The following is a 26,028-nucleotide window of genomic DNA, read 5'->3' on the forward strand; positions in this document are numbered from 1 at the left end:
TACAGTTCCGTAATCGAATAATAACGGAATTGGATCGTTTGAATAAATACGGAGAATATGTTGATGTTAAATTTGAAATATAGAACGCATTTGTGAACATGTTAATGGGGGGTTTATAAATTTTATGATTGTTCCAACGCGAGCGCGAGTAACCGTTATAGTTGTAGCAGGAACACCGATACTGACATGCACTATTAGTGTTTAAAAAAGCAATATAAAAAATAAAACTAATAAACTACGTCAATTCGACAAAATAAGACAATGGAACGTTCGAATAGATTACAAAAATACTAAGGTGTTACATTCAAAATGACAAACGAATTCAAGAAATTTGAAGTAGAGAGCTAGTAAACTTTGATAGTGTTTGGTAGCGTGTGCAAGTTAATGTTATAGTCGAAGGGTGGCTGAACTTGAACAGTGGTCGAAACCAAACAGGGTGGACTTGTTGACCTCGATGTACAACAGACGAACCCACAGCAGGCGGGGATTCAAACACCTCCGCATCGTTCGCTACACCGAAAGCAACGAGATAAAGGTAACGCAACAGACATAAATTATGCAAGAGTATCCAAACACGCCAACAGAAATACCACAAAAGCAATCAAAAAAAAAAGGTAACTGAATAACAAACACATGAAAAACAGCGTGTAACAAAAATACTGAATTAATGTTATGTGCACAGACCTAAAAACCGTACTGCATAGACCGGAAATGTTATTACGTTCCTTCCGCACACACCATTAGTGCAAAATGCACACACAGTAAGAATAATATAATAAAAGTAATAACACTAATAACTGCAATTTTTAAAAGATTTGAGAATGGAGATGTGTAACTACACCAGTTTGATGCACACGCCGACTTGATAAACGCACATACCAACACTGTTAGGCGTATACTATTACTAAAACTGCATATAAATTAATAATGCACACACAAATGTTGCAAAATGCACCCACAATTATAATATATAAAAAAAGGGTAAGAATAGTAAAAAGTGTAATTTTTAAAACATTTGTTGGGCGGAACATTTAAACATAAATAGTTACTGTTTTATACCCAAAACATTTAAACCCTAAAAATTTTAATAAGGGAAAAAAAAACGTGAGTTGATGTAATAATTATAACCAACATGTTTAACAAATAATATTAAAACTGTAAAAATTTGACAAATAAATAAAAAACACATATTCAAGAAACACAATGTCAACCGCACCCACCATGCTATCAACAAAAACACACAGTAAAAATAACAAAATAAACTTAACACCTTGCCTACCGAAAGTATTACAGGAAAAAAAAGTTCTAACAAATCTTTGGTGGATTACTAGCAAAGATGCGAATGCACAAAGCCACTTGATGAAACACACATACGAACACTGTTATCTGTAGACTATTAATAATACTGCATATAAATTAATAACGCACACACTAATGTTGCAAAATGCACCCACAGTTAGAATATATATAAAAACAGTAATAATAGTAATAAGTGTAATTTTTAAAAGATTCGTTGGGCGGAACATTTAAACATAAATAGTTACTGTTTAATACCCAACACATTTAAACCCTACAAATTTTAATAAGGGGAAAAAAAACGTGAGTTAATACAATAATTATAACCAACATTTTTAACAAATAATGTTAAAACTATAAAAATTAATAGAAACGCACAAGGCTGACTTGATAAAACGCACATACCATATGCGAACTGAAACTAATAAAAAAATGGAAAAACTCTAAAAATTTGCCAAATGTAATCCTAACAGTGAAATTAAAAGGAAAAAGAAAAGTGCTGTGACATAAATTACAACCATCGTTATATAACAACAATGTTAAATCACTTAAAATTTTGACAAATCTATAACAAACAGTTTTAGGTTTGGGAATATGATAATTAGAATTGAAACGATAGATAATTAAAAACCAAAAACAAAAAATATAGCAACCAGCAAGTACAAAACCCACCTATTCACCTACAATCTGCTTCAAAGAAAACAACACGAATCCAGGAAAAAAAACAAATGTACATACTACACCACAAAAAAAGGTAAAAATATAAAACCAAGGAAAAAAAAAAATGCACAACCCATAAATGAACCCAACCAGTGGTTTACTATCAAATAGTGGTAACACACACGCCGTTGTGATATAACGCAAAAACCCACTACTAACCGGTACTGAAAAAAAAAACAATAAAAAAATAAAAACTTCAACATCCCCACCGGAAACTCTAGAATCACAATCCCTACCACCCACAAAAACGCAGAACCACACCAAACTACAGACCCCCGCCCCCAGACAGTACCACGCAACCAAAAACATGCACTGGAAATCACAACCCCGCCGAAAAAAAAAAAAAAATCATCGCGGGAACAATCCACCCACACCCACACCCCCCCCCCCCCGCACCCCCGGCCGCGCTAACAATGGCCACCCAGAACGACATGCAGCACCGAACCCCCCCCCCCCCCCCCCAAAACGCGACACAACAAGACATGAACAATACCTGGAACGCCACCAGAAGACGCCTCCCGCAGCCGCTTGGAACTCCGGGTAGAAGAGCCAGCCATGCCTTATGCTATTACTTAGTGTAGCTTAACTGATCGCCGTGAAAAAAAAAAAAAAAAAAAAAAAAAAAAGAAACCGAAGGGAGAAACGGAAGAGATATGCAGACGCGCAGAGATGAAGAACCGGGAGGAATGCGAAGAGACGGCGAATATATTAAACGATCATGACCATAATTATCACGCACAAGCCCATAAAATCTGCAATTACTTTAATATAAATAAATATAACCTAATTAAGACACAATTAAAAAGACAAGAAAACCCCCCACACAAACTAAGTCTCGCACGCGCCAAAAAAACACCATCAATCTCATCCGTCCAACATCCCAAATAGATGCACGAGATTAAGCCTCACCACCTTACCTACCAAAGGTAACCTCACCAGATTCAATATATATATATATATATATATATATATATATATATATATATATATATATATATATATATATAGAGGCTATGGATCAAATGAGATCACCTATATTTATGTGAGATCATGAGATCCTATCTCATTGATAAGGTTTCAATGAATGGATAGGATTGAAAGTCAAACAACAATTAAATAAGAATAGATTTGAAAGACAAGGATAAAAGAGTAATTGTATTTTGGTTTTAATTTTGGTTATATTTAAAGTAGAATCTTTAGTTGAATATTAGGGACTCTATAAATGGTAATAATTAATTATATTTTGTACATTTGTAATTTAAATTATGGGAAATTTTACGGTAGTGTGTGCGTGAGTGTGAAATTGAATGGTGTGTTTGTGTTTTATATTTTGCCATGGTGTACACCTCCTGTTACAGAAAACCGCACACGCTATTACACACACGTGTACACACTACCGTAAAATTCCCCACAATTTAAAAAAAAAATACAAGCATAATACTATATCTACTACTACGCACTGATTATCTACTCGAAATTCAAACGCCGATACCCAAATTAGATTTGTATATATTTTTTTCTTTTGGATATGTTTGCACACGCCCGAAACCAATAACGCACATGCCCGTATCACGTAACGCACATACCAAAACACATAATTTTAGGAAAAAAAATCAGCACGTCATGGTGTGCAACTGCTGTTACTGAAAAACGCACATACCATTCCACAACCGCGCACACACCACTGTAAAAAAATCCCCACAATTTAAAAAAAAAAAAAAAAAAAAAAAACCTGACATGCACAATACTATAGCTACTATGCACTGATTATATAGTTGAAATTCAAACGTCAAAACCCAAATTATATTCATATAGTCATTTTCTTTTGGGTATGTTACGCACACGCCCGTAACTATTAAACGCACATACCAAAACGCATAATTCTGGGGAAATAGCCAACATCTTATGGTGAACAGCTTCTGGTCCAGAAAACCACACACGTCATCCTACACCCATGCACACACCACTGTAAAAATTCCCCTCAATTTAAAAAAAAAAAAAAAAAAAAAAAAAAAAAAAAAGAACCTACATGCACAATACTATATCTACTATGCACACATTAACTACTTGAAATTCAAATGCCGAAACCTTAAAAAAAAAAAAAAAAAAAAAAAACATGCACAATACTTTAGCTACTATGCATTGATTAACTACTTGAAATTCAAACACCAAAACCCAAATTATATTCGTATAGTTGTTTTCTTTTGGATACGTTACGCACACGCCCGTAACAAGAAACGCACACATCAAAACACAATTTTTTTTTAAAAAAAAAAAAAGAAAGAAAAAGCACGCCATGGTGAACAACTGCTGGTCCAGTATAACGCACACACCATTCCACATCCACACACACACCATCGTAAAATTTCCCATAATTTAAAATTACAAATGTACAAAATATAATTAATTATTACCATTGATAGGGTCCCTAATATACTGGTAAAGATTCTATTTTAAATATAACCAAAATACAATTACTCTTTCATCATTTATCCGTCCGCAACTTAGGCACCATCATGCCGCATCAGCCCACAGCTTAGGCACCAACGTGCCGCATCCGTCCACAGCTTAGGCACCATCGTGCCGCATCCGTCCACAACTTAGGCACCATCGTGCCGCATCCGTCCGCAATTTAGGCACCATCGTGCCGCATCCGTCCGCAACTTAAGCAACGTGCAACTTGAAGGCCACAATCCGTTGTGGATTGTTACATCCACCATTTGATATAGGAATGAAGATGCTCTAGGCTCGACATCATTTGTTCTGTTCCACAAGAACCCTTGTTGGGTTTTCATGGAAATAGTTCATGATGAAGCTCGAGTAGTTAGTTTTTTTTAGGGCAGGGATCTAGGGTTAATACCAATCAATAAATTGGAACAACTTCGTAAACATATCTTCGATATAGAAAGAATCCAATTCGAGCAAGTTTCCAAAAAGGTTTCCAAAAAGTTATTAGACTTGATCAAACTTTTTCCATTCGAAGTGTATTATGCGGGAATCCACCGTTTGTAGGATTCTTTGGTAGAAAGAAATAAAAAAAAAAAAAAGGTATGTTGCTGCCATTTTGAAAGGAAAGTCTTAAGAAACACCGAAGTAATGTCTAAACCGAATGATTCAAAACAAACTATCAAAGGATCCCAGAACAAGCAAACGCCATTTTAATTGTCTCAATCACTAGATCAGACAAAAGTGATTTTAAACTAGACAATCATCGCAACTGGCACCGTTGTGCTGCATCCGTCCGCAACTTAGGCATGATCTCACCTGATTGGGGTGGTCTCCCTGGATCTAAAATCTATATATATATATATATATATATATATATATATATATATATATATATATATATATATATATATATATATGTTCCCAACGGGTGAAAACAATGTGTTAGGTGAGAATGTGTGGTCAAATTCACACCATTGAATGTTTAATTTTGCACGACCATAATTAGATCCGTTCAATTCATTAATTCCACAATGCAAACAACTATACATATTACACCGTGCAAATAATTAGACATATTGCACAGTAAATATAAATCCTTAGATCACCCAAAATCAAGGGCCAACAAAAGACCACACGGTTGAATGTATGTTTAATTTTGCATGGCCAGGATTAGATCCGTGCAATTCATTATTTGCATAGTGCAAACAACTATTACATAGTGCACAGTGCAAATAACTAGACATATTGCACAATAAATATCTACCCTTAGATCACCCAAAATCAAGGGCCAACAAAAGACCACACGTTCTTATCTAACACCTTGTTTTCACTTGATTAGAAATCTATATACACAAACACATTACTATATCAAAAAATTGAATACTTTAAGTGATAAGAACATTCGTTACTTTAAGGTCAATGGTTTAAATTTCATTTCAAACAAAAAAACATTTATAATAGTTTATATTTTATATAAAAATTTTTAAAAAAATTCTGGATGTAATCCAGAACCAGTCCACAAGAAACTCAGGACCAGCCCAAGGTAGACCGCACATGGGACCAGCTCGAGATAGGTTGGGCCAATTCTAATCAATGCTAAACTAGACCCAAACCCAATCCAGGCTCAATACAAGACCAGCCCAGGCCCAAGATTTGGCCAAAATTGCGGTAAATTATGCCCCGAAAACGTGTTCACCGTGAATGGTGAACACAAGTCCAAACGACGTCGTTTTTAGGCAAAAATAAAAAAATAAAAAATCGTAGATGTGGAGTTAACGGCGCGCGTTTGATCAAATTATGAATTTTCTGTTATGAGATTATGAATGTAATGAAAATTCATTCATAATCTCATAACAGAAAATTCATAATCGTATAAAAGTAAAATATTTATTAAATTATGAATTTTCTGTTATGAGATTATGAATGTAATGTAGATTCATAATCTCATAACAGAAAATTCATAATCTCATAATAGAAAATTCATAATCTCATGGTTCCAAAGTGAATGTGTAGGCATGGTTCCAAAGTGAATGTGCAGGCATGGATTTATAATTTATGAATGCCCGTGATTTCGAACGGGAATGTGTAGACATGGTTCCAAAGTGAAGGCATGAATTCATGATTTATGAATGTCCGAAATCATTGCTCACCTCAAATTAAAGTGAAACCGCAAAATGTGAAAATGAAGAAGAAAAGTCACGCAATTAATTAAAAAAAAAATAAAAAAATAATGGTGTACTAACCCCGTTGGAACTGTGTTCACCATGAATGGTGAACACGGTTCCATGGCATAACGATAGGCCTTACTACATTTAATCTTCAACTATTAATTTTGACACATTTGGTACACATTTAATCCTTCCCATCATATTTCAGGCAATAAATCACCGGAAATTGTTAATTTTTGGGCAACGATAGATAAAGATTGATACGAATATAATACGTTAAAAAATGGATCGATACAAATCTAACATGTAAAAATTTGTAGGTATGGTTGGAATTGGGTTCATCACAAATGGTATAACGATCAACATTCGAGAACTATGCCAGGCCGGAAAAGCTCTGGGCAGTGTGCTTAGGAGTGGTTCCGACTTGTTGGTCTTCTTAAACAGCTACTTCATTGGGCATCAGGACACCCTCTACGGCTCTACTACATCTATCTCATCTGCCAATTTTACGGTGACTGTATCGCATAGTGCCATAGTGGACTTCATATATTCGGCAGAAGTGCCATCTGTAGACGACCTATGGAAAATCTGAAGAACATCTTCATCGTGCAAGGAAGAGAGGACGCAACACTAACATTTAATTTGGGTCTTGAACTGCAAAGTTGCTGCAACCTGACTTGATCCTAGTGGAGTCGTTGTTCAAGAGCTACCTCAGCTCAACGATCATGGAAAGAGTTAGGGCGATGTTTATGTTATCCTCAAAGTTTGATTGATCCGTCCTATCAGTTGGTTGGAGTGGGATGGAGACTTGTACTCCTTACATAGACCATTCTATTTTGTTCATAAAATTTCAGCTCTAACATTGAGGCTTTACAGAGAATTTGAGTCTCTTTAGGTGGTTGCTCTTCTCTGGTTAATTCTCTTTAGGTGGTTGCTCTTCTCTGGTTAGCAAATGGTTTCTTTCTACTGTCATTCAACAACCCTTTTCAAGGGTTCTGTGTACTTTTTGTTTGTGTATAGAGAGAGACAGTGACCCAACAGGGTAGCTCAAGTGGCAAATGAGTTCTCTTTGTGGGAAAGAATTTCAGGATAATCCGAGTTCGATTTCCACACAAGTGACAATTCCTTTTGGACCGCCTCAGACTTACCGTTAAACAGACGGAGAAAGACCCAGACCACCGTGTGATTTAAAAAAAAAATAAAAAAATAGAGACAGTGAAGAAGAGGCTTATCCACTGTCTGCCGGAATATAGTATTTTCTTTCCGGCAAACTATTGCGAAGATATTATCATTCGGCAGTAAAACAATACTCGTGATAGTCAAAGACTAAATATGGTGCGAGAATGTGAGCCACAGCGCGGATAGCCATCCCTGAGAAGAAGTATAGGAAAGACTGGAAAGACAAGGTGGCAAATCATAATTATAGCTTATGAATTAATGTTAAGTGTTGCTGTATGTTAAGCTGAGCAGCACTTGACCGTCCATAAGCACGCCGGCCGGTGTAATAATTCCAATTACACAGACGCAGAGCACAGTAGCGACCAGATATAAACAATTTATTTAGCTCAAAATTCAAAACACAAACAAAATCCAACTTAAGATTTGAAAATATTTTGGTCTTCCACTGAAAAACAAAGATAAAATAAGGCCTCAGAATTGCAGAATAACAGCAAGGCCTTTAGGCCATTCAGTCCCGAAAGATGGTGTAATTTTAATGAATATTTCTTCACAGGCCAAATCATCAATCAGTTGCTAAACACGAATGAGACAAAATGCAAAGATATATATATATGTATTGAAGAATGAATGTATTTCTCATGGCCAAGCCCAAGAGGTCACCGCAGAGAATCTGCTCTCCAAGACGATAGGATATGAGATCGCCCCCTTCGGACTGTAGAAGAGGAAGAAACGGTATGAACCGTCTCATCCACTCCCCCTCGACAAAGGAAGCTCGATCTGTGACAATTTTTACACACGGGTTATACAAGCACACCGATTGCTCGCCCCGATAACAGTGAATCGTCACATCTATGGAGAGAAAAACAAGTGCAATAAATCATGATTACACAAAACTAAAATACAGATCGAGAAGGAAACGGGATAGGGAACAGCAATTAAAGCAACAGCGTATCGTTTGCGACCTGCGACGAAGATGGAACCAAAACCCGATCTAAATGAAGCGGAAGGATGAAGACAGAGGGTTTTAGGATGGGCAATTTATAGCCTTATACGGAATGGCTGTAGCATAATCGCGGCGCTAGTGCAGCCGAGGGTTAGCGGGGTTGTTATAAAGTGGACAATGGTCCATAGTTATATATGGGCCATGATTGTCAAATGAAACTAAAGTATAATTAAAAGGGAAATTCTATAGAAAATTCTATTTACACCACCTATTTAGTAAGTCAAATAGTTTTAGGAGCGTTATGCCATGGAATCGTGTTCACCATTCATGGTGAACACGGTTCTAACGGTGTTAGTACACCGTTATTTTTTTTTTCTTCTTAATTAATTGCGTGACTTTTTTTCTTCATTTTTACATTTTGTGGTTTCACTTTAATTTGAGGTGAACAATGATTTCGGACATTCATAAATTATGAATTCATGCCTGCACATTCACTTTGGAACCATGCCTACACATTCCCATCCGAAATCACGGACATTCATAAATTATGAATCCATGCCTGCACATTCACTTGGAACCATGCCTACACATTCACTTTGGAACCATGAGATTATGAATTTTCTGTTATAAGATTATGAATTTTCAGTTATGAGATTATGAATTTTCTGTTATGAGATTATGAATTTTCTGTTATGAGATTATGAATTTTATGAAAATTCATAATCTCATAACAGAAAATTCATAATTTGATCAACGCGCACGGTTAACTCCACATCCGCAATTTTTTTTTTTTTTTTGCCTAAAAACGACGTCGTTTGGCCTTGTGTTCACCATTCACGGTGAATACGTTTCCAGGGCATAATTTGCCATAGCTTTATAGGTGATATAAATGCAAATTTACTATTTACACCACCAGCATTAAATATGGTCAAAGATTATTATTTGTTTTTCATTTTTTTAAATTAAAAATATTAAAATTTAGAAAAAAAAAAAAAAAAAAAAAAAAAAAAACTCCCGTCACCTTCTCTGGTGAGAAGGCAGGCTGCCTTCTCACCGGAAAAGGTGACGAGAGTTTTTTTTTTTTTTTTTTAAATGTCTAATTATTCTATTTTTTAAGTTTTTATTTTCAACAAAAAAAAAATTATTTCTATTTTCAATATATCTTTTTTTTCAATACATTTTTTTAATTTTCTATTTTCAATACTTGTTTTTGTTTATGGTTTAATTTTTAAATAAAAATAATAATAATTAATTTTGTTATTTTAATATTCTTTAGAACTAAAATTTGTTGTATATATTTTTTTTTATCTTTTTTATAAACATATAATAATATTAAATTTGAATCGCTAAAAATGTAAAAATACATTAACATCACAATAAAAAAAATAAAAAACAAATTCATTCAATTTCAATCTAATATAACATTTTCCCGAGTACAATTAGAGCGTACATGCTCATTGTAACTTTCAATCTGATTCATATATGGAGTAATCCATGCATTTGCACAATCATATCTAAAATAAGCCCATTGTGGAGCAATAGTAGGCATTGGGTACCCTCCTGTCAATATTACCTTAACATAATGGTTATTATTAACATAACTAAGGGCTATCGCTACATGCTCGTACCAAGGTGGTGGGCTAGATCGGAGTGGTAAATATGTTGTACTGCCGGCCATACTCAAAACATGCAGTATCACATTGTACCTGGAAGCAATTAGTACACCCATCTCCGGTATAGTCATCCAGTGCTCAACTGGTGCACACCGATCTTGTGCAAAAAAATTCAACATGTTATAGACATTATACCATCCTTGAGTTCCAAACATATTGGTGTTTTCCATCTTGTGAGACTCTAGTTCTTCAATTAAATTGGATCAAATTTTGAACCATTCGTCCTCCTTAAAACCAAGACATAGAGCTACTGCTCGAAATCCATAGTTTCCGTCAGTTCTCACATCTTGCACTTAAACATATGAAGCTCTTGCTCAACACCAAAATCCTCATTGGTTAGAGAGATGGAAGATGATAAGTCGAGCTTCCTCCAAAATATATCAATCGAATCAAGTGCAATGGGCTTACCACAATTAAAATATGTTACCTGCTCGTGTGCACATGGAAGCTCACAACTTGTTCGCAATCGACATCCACAATTTTCAAAAGTAAACCTGCCAACTTGTGACCTCGCAAACTCATTAAAAATGAGATTCAGTGCATGAATAGACACAAATCCACGCAATTCTTGAAAGTGTGAAGTGTTGAACCGATGTCGAATGACAATTTTGCTTTGTTCAAGACTTGATTTGATTGATGTGTCTTGTGACTGAATGACTCTGTCGATATAATCCAATGATGTCTCCAAATCTGACTGTGATGACTCCAAGTACTTTTTTAACTTGGCATGCTGACTCTCAACTCTGTTCGTGGTGTGATTTCCAAAATTGAGATATCGATCAGTCCAAACAGATACAGACATTTCTTTATACGGTTGCAGTCAATTATCATCAATATAACCAAAAACACCTGAAAATAGGAATAATTGCATTAGTTGAACAAATATGCCTTATTAGAAAAATATTAAATATACATTGAATAATACTTGGAAATTCAACCAAAACTGCTTTTAGTTGAGCTAAACGAGACATATATGTTTCATGAGACTGAAACTCAACTAATGCGTTCCATGATTGGTAGAATAAATTCCAATGATGGTTGGATGGTATCGATGGCCTGCACTTTCTCAAAATACTTCTATAGATATGCCATCTACAAAGTAATCCTTTAGCATCCGGATACACATTTTTACATGCTTTCATCAATGCCAACTCTCAATCCGTGACGATAACACGCGGGGTAATGCATCCCTCAATTGTGGCTTTGAGATAATTTAATGCCCAAGCATAAGTGGACTCATTCTCTTTGAGCATGAAGGCGAACGCTACGCAAAATGTCATGTTGGTCGAAGTTACACCAACCATTTCGACGAGGAGCATCGAGTACCTATTTGTTTTATACGTCGCATCTATTAACAACACATGTGGAAATGCACGCCACTTCTCCAAAGATTTAGGATGCACAAAGAACAAATCTTCTAACTCATTTGTTGCAATATTAGTTCGACTCTCATGCACATAACCATTGTTATGTAAAAAAGACATAACAACTTGCATTTGAGTTTTACGTGCTTTCTCCATCATCCGAAATTTTTGGCATGCATTGTATATGGTTTTTGTGATGGAAACATTTTCCAGATTTTGCCTCTTCACAGACGTTAAAATGTCTCGTGGTTTCACATGCATCGCTGACAAATTTTCCACCAATTCGACTTCATTTCCTGATAATCGCCTTGCATAAGGGTGACCTTCAAGGTGCAGCGCAGGATCATGATTATGTACTCCACATATTACCCTTACCCTCCAGCAACCATCAACAAGTATGTATTTCCCCTCCAATTGGAATGGACAATCAATTTTTCTTGTACCCGTGTTTTTGGATGAGATTTTTTTTGGCAGGTAAGCACCACCACGGTCACACTGAAATATAATTGTAGGGCTCTTATTCTTATTCCGGGACCTTTTAATCACAATAACATATCCGAGATCCTGACCTCTACTTTGAACCCATTCAATTAAATCTTCGCGAGACATGAATGCCTAATAAAAAAATTATTTGTATCAATAATAAAAATATGACTATACCTAGTATTATATATGACTATACCTTTTTTTTTGCCTTGTTTGGTTCTAAATAATAATAATAATAATAATAATAATAATAATAATAATAATAATAATAATAATATAATAATAATAATAATAATAATAATAATAATAATATGGCGTGAATGACTACATGCATGTATACCAACATATTTAAAAAAAAAACACAGAAATTAAGTATACGTACTAATTAAAGCACAATATATACAAAAATGTTGTTGCTTACATGCTTACAAGTTAATAATAATATTAAAACAAAAGAATATAGTAGAAAGATCCTATGCATATATATAAATCAATATGGAACTATGATCTGCGTATGAATTTTGTTTTACCGTTTCTGTAGACCATTCGCATGCAACCTCGAAATTTAGGTTCACTTGATCTATTGTCATCATAAAGTTCGATTGCATTTTCGTCCTAAATAGGCAAACAAAAAACAACTCTTGATATATTAAAGCAATGAATTTTCTAATAAAAAAATAAATATACGTAGTTAAATTTCTAAATAATATGTAAAAGCAATGAACTTAAATTTCTAAATAATATATAAAAGCAATGAACAAATATACGTAAGTTCAATTGTAACATTTCAGTAACAATTCAAATAAAAAATTAAATTACCTCATAATGTTGTTGATTTTGATCATTGTAACTAAGAAATTGTCTTTGATTTTGATCATTGTAGCTAAAAAAATCTTCAATCCAACCGTCCATAGCTTATAGATTATATGAGACATATACAGCACACACACCCCACATATATATAGAGTCATTTGAGTCCAATCTATATTTCCTGCCGTCCAAATTACCAATGGTTTCATCTCACAAATATCAATATTAACTAAAAAATATGTATTGAAATTATAAACTTAAAAAAAATATCTATTCAAATTACAAACTTATAAAATCTATGTATTTTTTTTTGTATTGAAATCAGATATTTAAAATAAATTTTTATTCAAAAAATCGAGAAGGCAAAGAGGCGAAATTTAACAAAAAAAAAAAAAAACGTAAACGTCACCTTCTCCGGTGAGAAGGAGTGCCTTCTCACCGGAGAAGGCAACTGGGCTGCCTTCTCCGTTGAGAAGGCAACTCACTGTGGGTTGCTTTCTCACCGGAGAAGGCAACCCAGGTAGAAATCTGCCTGGGTTGCCTTTTCCGGTGAGAAGGCGACCCACTGAGCCGACTTCTCACCGGAGAAGGTAGCCCAATTGCCTTTTCCGGTGAGAAGGCAGTGCCTTTTCCGGTGAGAAGGCAGTGCCTTTTCCGGTGAGAAGGCAGTGCCTTCTCCGGTGAGAAGGCAACCTTCTCACCGGAGAAGGTAACATTTTTCTTTTTAATGTATTAATTAATTAAATTTTAAATTACCAAATTATTAATTGCAAGTTTGACTAGGTGGTGCAAATAGCAAAATGTACCCCTATTTGACTATTTATACCACCTATTAATTATCAAATGTTTTTCACCTTTTTATCATTCCAAGATAGTTTATACCAACTTTTAGTCAATAAGTGGTGTGGAAAATGAAATTGAAAAACAAAGCAATATTGTCAAATGAAACTAAAGTGCAATTACAATGATACTTACTTTATGAACCACATTACTACATGAACCATCCACAATAAAATTTGTCGGGTTAACGACAGTGGGCCTTTGAAGTTGTAGGAATGGACAATTTAAACTGTGGACCAGAGTGGCAGGGTCCATATAGCATTGTGGATCCTAAATCAAAACGATGTTGTTTTTATATTTAAGTTTTAATAGATTCTATAGTTTCTCGTTTCTCAGGTCTACATCTAGGGGTGGGCAATTTAGTTCGATTTACCCGATCCGATCCGATTCGAACTAGTAATAAAAAGTCAAACGGTTCGGGATTCTTGTAAACCGAACGTTTCGGTTAAAAACCGAACGGTTTAGCAAAAAAACGAACCGAACTGAATAATAATAATAATAACAACAGCAACAGCAACAGCAACAACAACAACAACAACAACAACAACAACAATAACAACAACAACAATAATAATAATAATAATAATAATAATAATAATAATAATAATAATAATAATAATAATAATAATAATAATAATAATAGAAGTTGATAGATACCCTAAATCGGGCACCCAGTCTAGTGAGAATGGAAGGACAGTTAGGTCCGACCAAGGCATAACACTTGGCAAATTCATGGAGATGGACTACGTGACCTATGTCCATTGTCCCCGCTTACCGTGCGGAGCACCCGGGAGACTAGACCAGCAAGTGAGCGCGTACCCGGATGGAAGTTGTCTGGGTCAGGTTAAGCAACCAAACTTTACAGTCGGTGTGTCCCCGACTTGGTGCACTCAACGGTCTCGGATGGGCGACCAGTCTCGGTAGCTGACGTGTCCCCGACTAGGTCCCCCCCTCAGGCCTTGGTTGGGCGATCAGGCTCGGTAGGCGATGTGTCCTTACCCGGGTTCCCTCTGAGGACTTGGATGGGTGACCAGGCTCAGCGGTCGGTGCGTCCTTGCTTGAGTGCTACAACCTCCCTAGCTGGGCTACCTCATCAGGCGCCCGGTGCGTCCCCGACCGAGTGCGCTCGCAGAGACAATGAACGGCGGATTCTACGGAGATTCCTTTCCTTATTTGGCCAGTAGCTTCTTTCCTCGGTTTTAGCATTTATTACAGTGATTACGATGGATCTCCTAGCAGATTCGACTCCATCTTTACCCTACTTTCCTTGTAGGAAGCTTATTCCTTTTGTATAAATACCCAACGGGGTCACCATGTAGAGGATCAAATTTTCTGACTACTTAATTTCGTTAATTAAAATAATTAAAAAGGATTTAATTCAATTATAATTCTCTTAATTAATTTATGCGGTCCTCACTGGATCGTGAACCTTTGCCTGAACTAGAACCTTAAGCCCGTAAGGAATAAGGAAAGTGGGCTTTATCATCCAGACTCTGAATAGGTTTTCCCTTAAACATATAAATAGAAGATTAGGAAGCAGTTAGAACCATCCTCACTTCTCTCTTACTCGAAAATACCTCTCAGGAAATCTAGCCAAGGAATTCCCCCACCATCAAGTTTAGGAAGATCGATTGGGAGAAGAATCTTAGGGAAGAACCTTAGTAGCCGAGGAAATTGATTAAGGCTAAGAGGTAACCCATGTCTTACAAAACCTATTTTCCTTGCTATTGTTTATTGATTGGCTCCGTTGGTTGATTGAAGGTGTGATTTTGTATGTATGTTTTATTAGAGCTTGTCTTTAGGTTTATATGGTGAATTATTGCTATTCCTGATATTCTTGATGGCCCTGTGTGGTTATTGGTTTGATCTTGTATTTAATTATGTCTAGAGCTCATCCCTAGGGTTTATATCGTGAATCTCGTGTTGTGATGTTCTTGGTATTCTTGGGTGGGTTTATGCATGCTCGGGTGTTGATTCTAGTCTAGGACTTGTCTCTAGGGCTTTGCATATAGATTTCTTGATGTTCTTGAGGTTCTGGATGCTCCTAAACCGTTATGTGATTGATGTCAAGTCTTGGCATGTTTAGGAATCTTGTTAGAATGTAATTGGAATGATTCTTGGTTCAATCTTTGTTAATCGAATCCGTGTTGTTGTTGATACGTGTTGGAATATGTTTGGACATGGTTTTGGGTTCCACGAACGAACACCGAACCGAATATTTACCTTCGTACCAGTGGGGGGTAGGTGGGGGGAGCGAACCCCCGCCACCTACCCGCGGCCCTGACTGCCCGATTCCAGCGGGCAGCCGGCGGGCAGTCGACTGCCCGTCGGGCACCCGCTGGAAACTTGACTGCCCACCGGCGGGTGGTCGGCGGGTGGTCCTCCGCCTGCCGCCCACCCGCTGGATGTGGTGGTGCGGTGGGCTATTTTTCCCCGTTTGTCATTTCCCCGTGTCCCGTTGTACCCCGTTTGATGTTTATGAGTCTCGTATGATGTTTTGAGTACTGTTCTATGAATTTGTATGTAGCATGTGTCGTTTGTTATTGTACTTTTTTTTTTTTTGAAAACTTGTTATTGTACTTTGATTTTTATTGTTGATTATATGATTGATTGATTAAATGATGATGGGTATTGTGATTATTGCGCAATGATGGTTGAGATCGATGATAATGAGATTGTGATTGGTAGAAATAAATTGTTGACGGATAGCACAACGAGTGCTCGGTTATCGTGCTAAAGGCACGGACCACCCCTTAGACTTGCTGGCTAAAGGCTTGGGTCAGGGTATAATCGTCGCGGTGCCATGTCAGAGCTATATGCGCTGACCCCTTGATTATAGTGCTATAGGCACTGATCATGCGATTGGCATTTCGGTGCTACCATGTTGGTGGACTTGTTGGTGGTTTCGGGTGTGGGGCATGCATGCTTCGGAGGAATAAGGGAAGCGATATAAGGGTGGCCTGGAGGTACAGGTTGGAACTGATATAAGGATGGAGAGCAGTAATGGTTGGAACTTGGTATAAGGTTGGAAGATGGATTGTGTGCTTTGATGATTACTTGCTAATTGATTTTCATTGGATCCCATTGTTGCCTTTAATTGCTATTTATGAGCTTACTTGTCTATTATGCCTTGCAAACGTAGGATGCATGCTAGTATCTCTATAATATTCAAAATGTTGACTCATTGATGGTGTCTCGAGTCTTGATCCTGGTTTTAAAGCTAGAGTTGCTCAGGATTATATATTTATTCCAGTTTCAAAATGATTTCCTATATTTATATTTATTGTACTTAACGTGTGGGAGTGGGTTACTCAACATTATTCGCTGACGGTTGCTACGACATATTTTTCAGGTGATGATCAGTAGCTAAGGAGCGCGCTAGTTGGACTTGAAGCCTTAGCTTAGTTAGTACTGGTGCTGATGATGGCCTGCGTGCCTTGGCTTGTGTTTTGAACTTATGGATTTTATGTATTGGTTAGTTTAGCCTATGCACCTAGGTTCTCAAACCTAGGTGTGGCATAGCACCCCGACTCTCACGAATAGTTTATGCTCTGTTTGGATGTTTAACGATAGATTGCATTATTTATATAAGTTTTTAAATGTTTTAAAAATTAGGGGTGTTACAGTTGGCCCGCCGAACGGCTACCTCTAGGCCGTTAAACCAACATTGGCGCCGTCTATGGGGATCGAAACTAGAAGTCCCCGTCTCTAAGCTTTGCTAATGGGTCGCACACGACGCAGCAATTCTGAACCGTTGATCAAATATATATATATATATATATATATATATATATATATATATATATATATATAGAGGGAGCGATTCATGTGTGGAGACACTCCTAGTTGAAAAATGTGGTGAGATCTGAGCCGTTGATCAAATCTAGATCAAAGACTCAAATCAATAAAAAAAAAATTTTAAAAAAAAACGCATGTCCTCAATTAAAGAAGAAAACTGTAAAAATGGCGCAACTTAAGAAGAAAAATAAAGCACCTTAAGTAGACCTGGCAATTATGGGCACGACTCGTTAACATGATACGAAAATAACGGGTTAGTGTTTATAGCCTTAATGTGTCCCGAGTCATTAACAGGTTGACCCGTTAATAACCCGTTATGTTTCGTGTCTTAACGGGTCAACCTGTTAAATCCATTAAGAACCCGTTAATATTATCGTGTTAACTCGTTTACACAAATATGTTTATAACCAGCTAAGAGCCATTGTCATAAATGATATTACACAAGATATCATGTACATGACTAAGGATACATTTACTACATTAGGCCAAGATCCTGCACCAATTATTGATGTTCAACCATCTGAAATTTGAATTTTTATTGTGTTCAATTTTATTCTAAAAATTAGTATGGACATCTTTAATTATGATTTTTGGATGTTATTTTATCATTTTATGAATGTTATAAATTGAATATTTTTTTCGTTTGTTTGATGGATTGAATTGTAGGTTTTATTTTTTTTTTTTTATGTAAGTTTAAATTTTTAGTTTTTTTTTTTAATATATTAATAGGTTTAGTGGGTTTAAACGGGGTTCGTGTTATATCGTGTCGACACGACCTGAATCCTGTTTAAAAAAATATGTCTATCATGTCAACCCGTTTAACCCATTAACAAATTGTGTTCACGTTCATGTTAAAAATTTGAACCCGTTAACCTTAACGTATCGTATCCGTGTTTAGCCTTATCGTGTTCGTGTCGACCCGTTAACGAACTAGTATACAGAAGGAAAACAACGCACCTTAAGAAGGAAAACAAAGCACCCTAAGGGGCCATTTGGTTCACGGAATGTTAGATTACCTTATGGAATGTTAGATTGCTGCGAATGTTAGATTACTGGGAATGTTAGATTCCTTTGTTTGGTTAAAATTGAGGTATGTAATATAATCATGTTTGGTTTAGGGTTATCTTATATATATATATATATATATATATATATATATATATATATATATGTGTGTGTGTGTGTGTGTGTGTGTATATATATATATATGTGTATATATATATATATATATATATATATGTGTGTGTGTGTGTGTGTGTGTGTGTGTGTGTGTGTGTGTGTGTGTGTGTGTGTGTGTGTGTGTATTCAAATGAGGACAAGTATATTATAGAAGACTGTGAGGACAGATGTAGTGTGTGCCATTAGCCGATATATTGTGTGCATGACTGAATGTAGTCGTGTGCCACAGTTTGTATGTCGCGTGCTAGATTTATTAATTTATAGAGCCTGGGTTCGAAACCTGATGTTTACATTTATTCTTATGTGCCATTATGTATTAAGTTGTGTGCCTGGTATTAATTTGTTGTGTGCTCATTATTTGTCCTCACAGTCCTCTATATATTGTTGTCCTCATTTGAACTCAACCATATATATATATATATATATATATATATATATATATATATATATATATATATATATATATATATATATATATATATATATAGTAAATACCACCTATAGTCCCTCGAGTTTGGTGGCATCGCCATCAATGGTCCCTAACTTCCGTAATTACCATATGTCATCCTCTGAGTTGCGAAAAGTTACCTTCTAGCGTCCTTCCGTTACTTCCTCCCGTCTGAGCCGTCAAAATGGAGGGTAATATTGTCATTTGACTTATACGGAAAGAGTGAATACCAACCAAGGTCCCTCGAGTTTGGTGGTTTGACCATCTTTAGTCCCAAACTTGGCCAAACAATATTAAAGAAAGTTGGTGGTTTCTCAACTTCCAACTCGAACTCCCTCTTCTCCTATACAATATTAAAGAAAATTTACAAATGTATAGTATTCTCCTCTTCAATTTCTCTCAACGCCATTGGCTACATATTAGCAGAATTCATATATATTCACACACAAAAATTTTATGATATGATAATGAGAGAAGAAACTTAAACCTGGGAATAGTGGTATTGAGCAGCCGGATACTTTCTAATATACATCCTGTGGAAATCCGTGGGAGGAAGAAGCAGAAAATGCTTCTCCCCAGTGATCACGGCGTATAGATTTTCATAATGGTCTTTATGGAACGATGTCTCCAACAAATCATTCCCAATCCAGAGGTTCACGGCATCAGGAAGGCATCCCAGGGCCTCGGATGCCCAGGAAAAATGGGGCTCACAGTCCAAACCGAGAGCCTCATACTCCGAACGGAAGCAATCATTCTGTTGCTACAGGTAAGCGATGGTGGAACTGTTGTCGGATTGGAGAACCTTTGACAGAGCGTCAGGGAAATGGAGCTGCTCGACATGTGCTGAGGCGAAGCAGAGGGAAGAAGGGGAGGTAGGAAGGGAGGTAACGGAGTTAGCTCAGCCGGTTGGGGTAAGGTGGAGGGAAACTGTGGAGGAGGAGAGGGCGTCGAGGAGGTACTAGGTAGAGTGCCAGAGAGTGGTGGGCGGCTAGTGGTTGATGGCGGAGGAGATGAGGCATGGCTTATTGGGGGAAACGTAGTCGCGGAGGAAATGAAGAGGCGTAGGTGGATAGAGGAGGCGGTCGATTTGAGAGGTCGTGCCTAGGCTTAGATCCCGAACTTCTTCCCACAAGATCTGTAGAGTTTCCTCCATGATCACTGGGGAAATAATCAACTGAAATAAAATCTTTAGAAAGGTATTGTGGAACAGACAAATGCTTTAAAAATCAAAAGATAATAACCAAGCAGAGGATTCACCTCAGCAAAATTCCTTTGAGCAGCAAAGCCAGCATAAAAACAGTGACAATACTTGCATTTCTCTAGTGACAATACCCATTTGGTGGAATATGTGCAGAGAAATACACTTGGGTTGAACAATTTACATGTATTAGTGCAGCAGCTGATCTCCCTGCTCCAGCAAAACAGATGGGGAAATGCTGGAGTCAGTATCTCCAGTCCATAAGCAGCATTCTCTAAGAGGTCAGCAAATAGCCTCTAACATTTTGGATGGACATCAAAATGTCTGCCATAGTTTGACAACAGAATCTTGCTAAGATATCCAATTCCATCCTTGAGCACCCAAACTTGGGACTAAAGATGGTCAAACCACCAAACTCGAGGGACCTTGGTCGGAATTCACTCTTTTCGTATAAGTCAAATGACAATATTACCCTCCATTTTGACAGCTAAGACGGGAGGAAGTAACGGAAGGGTGCTAAAAGGTAACTTTTCGCAACTCGGAGGATGACAGATGGTAATTACGGAAGTTAGGGACCATTGATGGCGATGCCACCAAACTCGAGGGACCATAGGTGGTATTTACTATATATATATATATATATATATATATATATATATATATATATATATATATATAATATCCTTAACATATTTTCATATATTTTAATAAATTTAAAAATTAAATTAAATAAATAAGATAACGGTATCATATATAATTACATGATTTTAAAATATTAACTAAAATCTTAAACTTGAGAAACAAAATTATTTTATATGCTAACATAACGTAATAAAAAATATATAATATAATTACAAAAATAATTATATAATAATAATAATAATAATAATAATAATAATAATAATAATAATAATAATAATAATAATAATAAGCTAACATAAAATATATATCTTTAAATAATTAGAATTAAAATGACAAAATTTATAAATATCCAAGGTTATTTTACATTACCTAACAAAATGAAGGGAATCACATTCTCTTTAAAATCCTATGTGGAAGGAATGTTGCATTCCCTGGGAATGTTATATTCCCTCAAAGAATATGAACCAAACATAGGAATGTAAGCTCGGGAATGTCACATTCCCTTGGTTATGTAATATAACCTGAACCAAACGCCCCCGAAGAAGGAAACCAACACACCTTAAGAAGGAAAACAACACACTTAAGAAGGAAAAAACAACACACCTTAAGAAGGAAAATAACACACCTTAAGAAGGAAAACCACGCACCCAAAACTTTAAGCCGACGCACCTAAAGTTTCAACAACTGACGCATCTTAAGCACACAAACCACGCACCTAAAGGTTTAGACTAGCGCAGTTAAGTTTAACAATTGATGCAGCTTAAGCATACAACAAAATAACCACGCACCTTAAGAAGGAAAACCATGCACATTAAAATTGACATAGATGCAAAATGACCAAATTGTCACCGCGTTTTTTTAATCTGTGTTCAATATGGACTATTAATTTTGATTAGATCAATGGCTAAAATTAAACTCCATCTCTGCACTTGAAGCCTATCACCTCATTTGAACATAATTCTATATAGATTAAATTTCAATTTTGGTCCACTGACTATTGATCTTGTGTTAATTGCAACACCTGACTTTCAAAACTGTTAATTTAGTACCTTGACTATGCAATTTTTATCAATTTTGGTCACTCCGGCCAGATTAACGACCAAAAGTGACTGGAAAATTATAAGTCAACATTTAAACTGAATTGGAAGGTGATAAGCGTCAAAAGAAGCTAGTTTTTGAGAGCATTTCGAAGGTGTTTTAAGCATGGTTTAGCCTTAAAGTTGTGTACTTTATAGAGTTTTACCCTAAAAATGCGTTGTTGCACATAGAAACCTCCCCAATTGTACTTTTTATGTTTTTAGGTATTTTTGGATGAGAAAAGTGGCAAAGAAGGATAAAAAATGCAAAATCCTGAAAAGCGTGCATCAAGACATCGGTCACGCCCGAGTTACGACGTTACAGAGATGTAACAACGCCAAACCAAATCACGCCGCAAGCTACGAACGTGAGGCGGAGCAAAATGGGGAATTATTTCCCATTTACGCCGCCCTCACGACGTAAGGGGCGGCGTAACACGATGGAGCAAAGAAGTGCGCGGAAGGGAGTTATTTCCCATTTACGCCCGCGTCACGCAGTGATGACGGCGTAAATGGGTGGCCCAATGGATGATGCTATGATTTAAGGCATTTTGCCTCTTTTTTGGGAGAGAGCTTTTGGACACATTTTAGAAAGTTTTCATATTTTAGATCTAGCTTTTTCTAAATTTTCTCTCACTAGAATTTAGCCCTAGAAAACTCAAGTTTGTAAAGAGAAGAGAGGATTCAAGCACTCCCTTTGCAAGGTCTTCATCTTCTATTCCATTGGATTGACATTCTAGCTTTGCAATTTTGGGTAAACCCTTGATCTACACTTTTTCATTGCTTTATCTCTTTGTTGCATATTCTTGCAAATGTGTAGATTATTGATCTTGATTATGAGTGGCTAGAATTCTAGAGATTAGGATTGTAGTGTAGATTGCTTATGTGATGATTGGCTTGCTTTGAATTTCTTTATTGTGAAGATTGATTGTTGTGGTTATGTATGTCTTGTTGTGGAGGATGATCTTTGTAGCTTCCTTGGAGTGGGGCCCAACTCCTTGGATGATGTTGGATTCCTAGGTTTAGGCAAGAGATTGCTAAACCTAGATAGGCCTCTTGATCCTCCTACATTCCCCGCCCTAGATTCGAGAGGACATGGTCCGGGAAGGAATGTAGGCAAGGTGTTTATGAAATTTTCCCGTAGAAAATATGAGCACCTGGGTGTCATATTCCTATATGAGAGGCGTTTAGATCGGAATGTCGGCGCATTAGCACCATTCCTCTTGACTTGTAACCCAACGTTCAATCATCACAACCATCCGTATTGCGGATCTAAGCGAATCACACATTGCAATCAACACGAAAATCCTAATCTGTTTTCCCTTATTGTTTCAACCTCTTTTCAAGAACTCTTCTTCTATTCCTTCCTTGCCAAACCATCAACTAAACCATACACTTCCTTAACCAAGAAGCTCGAAGTATGACCAACCTCACCGTGACCCTTTCTCAACGCTTCCAAGTTATCATTCCTTCCAGACCAACATGAACAGACTAAATAACATCAACAACACATGATCCACACATTATCATGCAATCCCATTTCTTCCGATTTATTAATAGCAAGATTCTATCTATTTCTCAGCAAATTTCACTGAGTAAAATATGTAGATTTTGGGAGTCCATGGTTTATACCTTGAGTTTCTAGCTTCAACCTCAAGAACTTCTCTTCTATGACCTCAAGCTAGGTCTTCTCTTCACCCTCTATAACTCCAAAACCACCAAAACAACAACATACATACACAAAGATACACTTAACATAAGAGAGGAAATAGCAGAGATGGAAAATGAAATGTCTGGGATAAAATAATGAAGGAGATGACTTACTGTGCTTTCCCTTTTCTCTTTATCAGACTTTTATTTCCTTTGAGTGAAGGAGGCAAATGGAAGGGTTTAGTTCATCAGGGAAGAATAATGGTCTTTATATAGGCCTCAAAACCCTAGGTGAGAGAATGAACGGAATGTTGGCTGAGAAGGGTAATTTGGTCCATAACCTTAGAAAAATATCAGGCTTCTCATTTTAGACCAAGCTAGGGTAATAAAATGAGTTTATAAATCTTTGGAGATAAAATAGGTTTCTTATAAGGATGTTTTTAAGTAGAAACATTTGACTCAGATTTCACAGGTTCCTATCAGGTTTCACTCAGATTGATTCTTTGGGTCAAAACTTGATACATAAGCATACTCAATACTTAGGATTTTTGAAATAGGCTACTACTTGGTGTTGAATTAATAAAAATCATGATTTAAAATCACTACAAGAAAAATCGCGGATTGCGACGGAAAATCGCGACAGACACTATTCCATCGCGTTATAGCGACGGATATCGCGACGGAATAATTTCCATTGCAATTTAACTACGGAATTCGTGACGGAAATTAATTCCGTCGCGATGTTTGGCGCAAAGAGAAAATAAAACCCGCGAAAACTTGGCGGTAAATTATTCACGACCGAATTTGCGATGCAATTAAATTCCGTCGTCCATTTCGCGACGGAATAGCGACCGATATTGTTTCCGTCGTGAAATAGCGACGGAAATGACTGTTGGAAATTGTCCATTCAAAGGTCGTAATTTACGGACAAAGTTGTGTGGCAGCATAAATTGTGCTAGTGTGTGGATGGGGCTAGTTGAAGATCTCTTACCCCTGTACTATAAAAGGGGCAATCCCTCTTTTGTCTAAAACACACCAAAAAAGGAATATCTTCTTCTTCATTCCTTTTTCATTACTAATATATATTATATTATATTATATGAATATATATAATATATATAATTCCGTGCCTGCCTATTCAACTCTGAGCAGTAGTGAGGTTCGCCTACGTGATTGCTAGTGCAAGCTATCCGTAGTAGGTCTGTGTAGCCTGTCGAAAGCGTGCCAGGGTTCTAACTGCACCGTTACCGGGCAAATAACGCTTTTAAGGTAGTGTTATTATAACACGGCACAGATTTTCTTTCTACCATACATCCGTAGTGTCCGTGCTTCTTAAAAGGCTTCCAGATCGTGCGTTGACGTTGCTATTTTCCCCAACAGTTAAAAGCGTTATTTTGCAACAGTCAACCTTTAGCATTATGGCACCTTCTGTCATAACGGATTTATCAAAAATCACCACGCTTGATGGGAAAAATTACAGTAGGTGGGCTCAAAGAATGCTTATTCTTTTTGAACAATTAAAGTTGGTTTACGTGCTATATTCAGTTGCACCTGAACCTTCTCCAACAGTGTTCTCTCCATTTGGTGCTACAAAATGTAATCATGAACCTGATTACACTCCGGGTGAAGAATCGAGAGAAAGCAGTCCAGAAATAGATTACATTCCGGGTCAAGAACCGGGTGTAACTCTGATTCAATTTAGAAATGACAATGTGGCAGCCAGAGGATACCTGCTGTCACAAATGAATGACGATTTGTTCGACATCTATGTCAAACAAGATTCGGCAAAAGTCATTTGGGAATCACTGTCAGAAAAGTACGGTGCCAATGGAACTGAAAGTCAAAGTGTCAGAACCGTCTACAACGAAAGGAGTAGAAAAATAAAGAAGTTTAAAGGAAGGTGTTTTACGTGCAGAAAGCAAGGACACCGAGCACACCAGTGCTACCATCACAAGGGCAAAACTAGCAAAAGTCAATCTGACAGAGCAAGATGAGTATTGAGTCTCTTTAAATAAATAGTTATTTTGAGTAACTATGTTTGCTCTAGTTCTAAGGGTTCGCATGAAGTATGGTTATCGTAGTACATGAATTCTAGTTGAGCTGTCTAGAT

At 36.7% G+C, this 26,028-nt stretch overlaps 1 protein-coding gene, 1 long non-coding RNA gene and 1 pseudogene across 2 annotated transcripts; all 3 read right to left on the bottom strand.

The window, feature by feature from the left end:
* Positions 1-8,268: 8,268 nt before the first annotated feature.
* On the bottom strand, positions 8,269-8,905 carry LOC109174700. The gene is made up of 2 exons (XR_002053153.1): positions 8,774-8,905; positions 8,269-8,660 (listed from the first exon to the last, which is right to left on the bottom strand). It is a non-coding gene; the product is annotated as an uncharacterized LOC109174700 (long non-coding RNA).
* Positions 8,906-11,581: 2,676 nt separating this feature from the next.
* Positions 11,582-12,400, bottom strand: LOC109174718 (protein FAR1-RELATED SEQUENCE 5-like). The gene has a single exon (XM_019323973.1). The coding sequence runs from the start codon at positions 12,398-12,400 to the stop codon at positions 11,582-11,584; it is 819 nt and encodes a 272-aa protein (XP_019179518.1).
* A 7,265-nt stretch (positions 12,401-19,665) lies between these two features.
* On the bottom strand, positions 19,666-20,505 carry LOC109174699 (annotated as a pseudogene).
* Positions 20,506-26,028: the final 5,523 nt, after the last annotated feature.

The sequence above is a fragment of the Ipomoea nil genome, unplaced genomic scaffold, assembly GCF_001879475.1.
Source record: "Ipomoea nil cultivar Tokyo-kokei standard unplaced genomic scaffold, Asagao_1.1 scaffold0656, whole genome shotgun sequence".
In the NCBI taxonomy this organism is placed as follows: Eukaryota; Viridiplantae; Streptophyta; class Magnoliopsida; order Solanales; family Convolvulaceae; genus Ipomoea; species Ipomoea nil.

Bases quoted from the DNA above. Each gene is read 5' to 3' on its own strand.
- LOC109174718 (XM_019323973.1), bottom strand. From the start codon at position 12,400: ATGTCTCGCGAAGATTTAATTGAATGGGTTCAAAGTAGAGGTCAGGAT.